The following is a 5,226-nucleotide window of genomic DNA, read 5'->3' as shown; positions in this document are numbered from 1 at the left end:
GGCGCGGCTTGAATAACGGCTTCGCTGGTTGGCCGGGCTGCCGGCGTTTATACCCAATAGCATTGCGGCTTCTTCTCTCAGTGTCGCAGCCTCGAGGGTTGAGCGTGTGTTCATTGTGTGCGGGAACGGCAGGAGCTGAGATCGGAATCATGAGGTGAGAGGAGCGGGAGACGGTAGAGAGGAGCCGGGGGAAGAGAGAGGAGCCGGGGGAAGAGAGAGGAGCCGGGGGATGAGAGAGGAGCCGGGGGATGAGAGAGGAGCCGGGGGAAGAGAGAGGAGCCGGGGGAAGAGAGAGGAGCCGGGGGACTGTGAAGTGAGCAGGAGTCCCGGGCTCTCCTTGTAGTCTCCCTATCCGGGCCTTGCTCAGGCCGCTGCGGCGCTGTAGTGTCTGCTGGGAGTTGTAGTTCTCCTCAGTGCGAGGAGCGGGGGCGCTGCTGATGCTCCATAGTGATGCTGGGCTCCTGGAGGTGTCTATGGAGCTCCCCTTTAAGGCAGGTCACATGACTGTATATTGGTGTTATGTGTGGGGCATTTACATGACTGTGTGGGGGTATCAGGGGGGTCACATGATTATGTATAAGGCAGGTCACATGACTGTAGGGGTATCAGGGGGACCCATGTCATCTGCAGGGGTGGTCACATGACTGTGTGTGGATCTTGTGGTCACGTGGCCTGTGTGTCTTGCAGGGGAGAGCGTGGTCGCGGTCGTGGACGCTTTGGCTCCAGGGTTGGTCCCGGCACCGGGTAAGTACATGGGGTATCTCTGGGGGGTCTCTCTGTGATGTGGGGGGTCTCTGTGGACTCATCCGTCTCCTTCTCTCCTGCAGGTTCAGACCTTTCGTTCCACACATTCCCTTCGACTTCCATGTGGTGAGTGACTCCGCCCCCTGCGTCCTGTCTGGTGACTCCGCCTCTGTGACTCCTTGTGCTCATAATAATCTGTTCTGTCTCCCCCCGCAGTGTGAGATGGCGTTCCCCCGGGTGAAGCCCGCCCCCGACGAGACCCCTTTCAGCGAGACGCTGCTGAAACGTAACCAGGACCTCGCCCCCACCCCCGCCGAGCAGGTAATGAGGGGCAGCCCCCATGTCTGGTGGTGGGGGGTTTATAACTTAGGGGACCCCCAGAATCAGTCAGCGCCCCTCAGTCCCTGCCTTCCAGGGTGTTGGACGAGTATTGGGGGGGGCCCCCTGGTGCCAGTCTATGCTCCTCACCCTCTGCAGGCCTGGGGGGTGTATATAAATAGGGGGACCCCCAGGGGCGGGAGGAGTATTGGGCCCCCTGGTGCCAGTCTGTGCCCCTCGCCCTCTGGTCTCTCTTCCAGGGTGGGTGGTAGGTGGTGTGGGAGGAGTATTGGGGCCCCCTGGTTCCAGTCTATGCTCCTCACCCTCTGCAGGCCTGGGGGGTGTATATAAATAGGGGGCCCCCAGGGGTGGTGGAGTATTGTGGCCCCCTGGTGCCAGTCTATGCTCCTCACCCTCTGCTTTCTGCAGGCCTGGGGGGTGTATATAAATAGGGGGACCCCCAGGGGTGGGAGGAGTATTGGGGCCCCCTGGTGCCAGTCTGTGCCCCTCGCCCTCTGGTCTCTCTTCCAGGTTGGGTGGTGTGGGAGGAGTATTGGGGCCCCCTGGTGCCAGTCTATGCTCCTCACCCTCTGCTTTCTGCAGGCCTGGGGGGTGTATATAAATAGGGGGCCCCCAGGGGTGGTGGAGTATTGTGGCCCCCTGGTACCAGTCTGTGCCCCTCGCCCTCTGGTCTCTCTTCCAGGGTGGGTGGTAGGTGGTGTGGGAGGAGTATTGGGGCCCCCTGGTGCCAGTCTGTGGCCCTCACCCTCTGATTTCTCCTCCAGGCCTCTATTCTTTCTCTGGTAACAAAGATCAACAACGTCATCGACAACCTGATTGTGGCCCCCGGAAACTTTGAAGTGGTAAGACCCGACCCCCCCCCCCCCCCCCCTCCAATGTGGCTGCCTCTTGGCTCCCCCGTGTTTGTGGCCTCCCTATTGGTCGGATTTTAATGCTGTTCCTCCCTTTTACAGCAAATAGAGGAGGTGCGGCAGGTGGGCTCCTACAAGAAGGGCACAATGACTGCCGGGCACAACGTGGCGGACCTGGTGGTCATCCTGAAGATCCTCCCCACATGTGAGTAGTGTGACCCCTGACCCCTCATGCCCCTCCCCTTTCCCATGTCTTATACTGACTCCTCCCCATCTGATTGTAGTGGAAGCTGTGGCTGCTCTGGGGATCAAAGTTGTGGAAACTCTGCGGACACAGGACCCCTCTGAAGGTGAGTGACCCCCAGACTGCACGGAGGGGCCCCTGCTCTCCTGTGTTATGTGGGGGCCCCAGAGGCTCCACCCCCTTGTCAGTGTCAGTTTTGTAACTGCCTGATGCAGGACCTGGGCCTATAATGGCTCTTGGGGGAGGTCATGTGACCTGTGAATTGGTGGGGGGTTATTACGGGTAACACTAGAGGTTTAGTAGAAGCCGCTGATGCATCGGTGAGGTCACATGACCACTCGCTGGCGCTCTAGAGGGCAGAGATGCCAAGATGTGGGGTAAATCGTACCAGTGACACCTTCCTCTGGGTGGTCTGCTCAGTGTGTGGTGTGGACCCCCGCTCACCTCGGTCTCCCCTCCCCCAGTGCTCACCATGCTCACAAATGACACCGGCTTTGAGATCAGCTCTGCAGACGCCACCGTGAAAATCCTCATCACCACCGTCCCCCCAAACCTGCGCAAGCTGGACCCCGAGCTGCACCGTAAGTAACCCCTGAGACCCCATAACAAAACCAGACCCCATCACCCCTTCTCTGGTCACTGACCCCTCTCCCTCTTATAGTGGACATCAAGGTCCTGCAGAGCGCGCTGGCCGCCATCAGACATGCCCGATGGTTCGAGGAGAACGCGTCACACTCCACGTAAGTCTCCAGTTACATCCAGAGCTGCATCTAATGGGGGGGCTACATGTCTTATAATGCCCTAGGTGCATGAAGGAGTCGCTGCACCCGGCATTGTGTGGCTCCTCCCATTATGTTGTGCAGGCTCTTGACTTTCCATGGGGGAGTCGTTATTTTCTGAGGGGGTCCTCACGCTCTTCTCTCCGTCAGGGTGAAGGTCCTGATCCGGTTGCTGAAGGACCTGCGCAGCCGCTTCCCTGGGTTTGAACCATTAACCCCCTGGATCCTGGACCTGCTGGCACATTATGCCGTCATGAATAACCCCTCCCGGCAGCCACTGGCACTGAACATAGCTTACAGGTAAGGGGCGGGGCATCTGATGAGGGGGTGGGGTGAATGAGGACACTCCTACTTCAATGTGCGTCTCTCCTCCAGGCGATGTCTCCAGATCTTGGCCGCTGGACTCTTCCTCCCTGGATCTGTAGGGATCACGGACCCTTGTGAAAGCGGAAACTTCCGGGTGCACACAGTGATGACCTTGGAGCAGCAGGTGAGTGGGGGGGATACTATATGGGGGAGGGGTGAACACCTGGAAGGCATGACCTTACTGACCTCTGCCCCTTGCAGGACATGGTGTGTTACACCGCACAGACCCTGATCCGCATCCTGTCTCATGGAGGTTACCGCAAGATCCTGGGCCTGGAGGGCGACGCCAGCGGTAAGTGGCTCAATATGGGGGAGGTATTGGCTATAGAGGGAGGAGCTCAGTCCTAATCAGTTCCCGCCTCCACAGCACTCGCATCAGAGATGTCCACCTGGGACGGAGTCATCGTCACCCCCTCAGAGAAGGCTTATGAGAGGCCCCCGGAAAGGAAGGAGGGTGAGGAGGAGGAGAGTCCTGATATCCCAGAGGGAGCGGAGGAGGAGGAGAACATGGAGACCCAGGAGTGACCTGCAGGTAAGGGGGTAGGGGTGCTCCGCCATGTAAGGTGTCATATTGGGGTCCGGTCCTAACCTCTGCTTTTCTCTCTCCAGGTGTTGGTTGATGTCAGTTCTTTGCCCCGCCTCCTCCTGGACCAAGCCCCGCCCCTGCCACCATCTTTGTGTTTTCCCGCCTTGTTGTGACTTATTTTATACTGTAGCGACTTGAGTTCTTGTCCACAATAAATTTTTATTTGTTCGTTAATCTTTGTCTCGTCTCATCCCTGAGGATTATGTGCGGCTGATAACAGGGAGCAGTAGCTTGTACTGATGTCTGGATGAGTAAGGGTCACGCGTTCCTGGTGCCTGTCGCATCCTCCGGCAGTATTAATGTCTCCCCAGGGAGGGCGTTAGAGGGAGACCTCAGACCCCACGTGAAGGATGGTTTCATTAGTGTGTGACCTGCAGAGGATCCATGGTAACGCTCCCCCTCGTGTAGCGGCCGCCGCGTCCTCCTGGGGGGTCGTTATCTTCTCTTCCCTCGTCATTTTGCGACTCTTCCGACACCTTTGATATATTAGCAGCGCAAGAAACTCTGTGTTACGCCTGATACATCTCCACATGTGAATAGAAGGGGGAGAAACGGTGCAACTTTGGTGTAAATTGAGGTTAAAAAGTCAAAATTAAACTGGTCCCGATCAGGAGAGGGGGGGGGGGGGGGATCTCTAGAATTTGTGGAAGAGTTATGAAATGTTGAGACTTTATAACCTCGTAATGGCGTCACACATCGGCTGCGGGTGTATGGGGACTGATTGTGGGGTGACCCCCCCCCCCCCCCTTCTCCGTACACAGGATGACCCCCTTCTCCATACGAGGTGACACCCCCCCCCCTTCTCCGTACACGGGGTGACCCCCATCTCCATACTGTACCCACCGCTGACACAGATTACGGGTGTTAACCCTTTGATCGCTGCCGTTAGCACCAGGGTAGCTCCGTATCTGTTACCATGGCAGCCTCAGGTCATGCGTCATCTGGATTTAAACCATTTATTAAGATCTCATGGGTTAAACATAACGGTAAATTTTTAACTAGTAAACGAATGAATGAAACATGAGATAATAACGGTTATTCACGCAATTTAACCCCGTAATGGAATAATGCGCCTATTTTGGTCCGGCAGCAGATGGCTATCTCTTTGGACCTTATTATGTTGGGTGTATTTGGCGATGGCTATTGGTGGTCGTGCTTACTAGTCATCCGGGGGTCCCAGGTTTTGGTGACCCTCGCTGTAGTTCCGGATATAAATCCCTTAAGACAAATGAAATAAGTTCAAAACCCAGAAACAGCAAGAAAATCACGACGACAGATAAGTGACCCCCTGTGTGTATAAGCTGCTCCTCCTGCTCT

General features: G+C 56.7%; 1 protein-coding gene and 1 long non-coding RNA gene across 2 annotated transcripts; one reads left to right on the top strand and one right to left on the bottom strand.

Annotated features, from left to right (window-relative positions):
* On the top strand, positions 1 to 4,083 carry ILF2 (interleukin enhancer binding factor 2). Its single transcript, XM_072114479.1, has 14 exons — positions 1 to 154; positions 688 to 744; positions 828 to 870; positions 961 to 1,065; positions 1,848 to 1,925; positions 2,037 to 2,139; positions 2,219 to 2,284; positions 2,643 to 2,759; positions 2,840 to 2,918; positions 3,108 to 3,257; positions 3,333 to 3,447; positions 3,525 to 3,615; positions 3,691 to 3,855; positions 3,933 to 4,083. Exons 1-13 carry the CDS (start codon positions 150 to 152, stop codon positions 3,846 to 3,848), a joined length of 1,167 nt encoding a protein of 388 aa, XP_071970580.1. The 5' UTR covers positions 1 to 149; the 3' UTR covers positions 3,849 to 3,855; positions 3,933 to 4,083.
* On the bottom strand, positions 3,701 to 4,826 carry LOC140069119 (uncharacterized). Its single transcript, XR_011848720.1, has 2 exons — positions 4,753 to 4,826; positions 3,701 to 4,433 (listed from the first exon to the last, which is right to left on the bottom strand). It is a non-coding gene; the product is annotated as an uncharacterized lncRNA (long non-coding RNA).
* Positions 4,827 to 5,226: the final 400 nt, after the last annotated feature.

The sequence above is a fragment of the Engystomops pustulosus genome, chromosome 7 (assembly GCF_040894005.1).
Source record: "Engystomops pustulosus chromosome 7, aEngPut4.maternal, whole genome shotgun sequence".
NCBI classification, from domain to species: Eukaryota; Metazoa; Chordata; class Amphibia; order Anura; family Leptodactylidae; genus Engystomops; species Engystomops pustulosus.
This window is presented reverse-complemented; position numbering and strand designations above follow the sequence as displayed.

What these genes read in the sequence shown, in the direction of transcription:
- ILF2 (XM_072114479.1), top strand. An exon ending in CCTGAAGATCCTCCCCACAT is followed by an intron (nt 2,140 to 2,218) that starts GTGAGTAGTGTG and finishes ATCTGATTGTAG; the next exon opens with TGGAAGCTGTGGCTGCTCTG. An exon ending in GACACAGGACCCCTCTGAAG is followed by an intron (nt 2,285 to 2,642) that starts GTGAGTGACCCC and finishes CCCCTCCCCCAG; the next exon opens with TGCTCACCATGCTCACAAAT.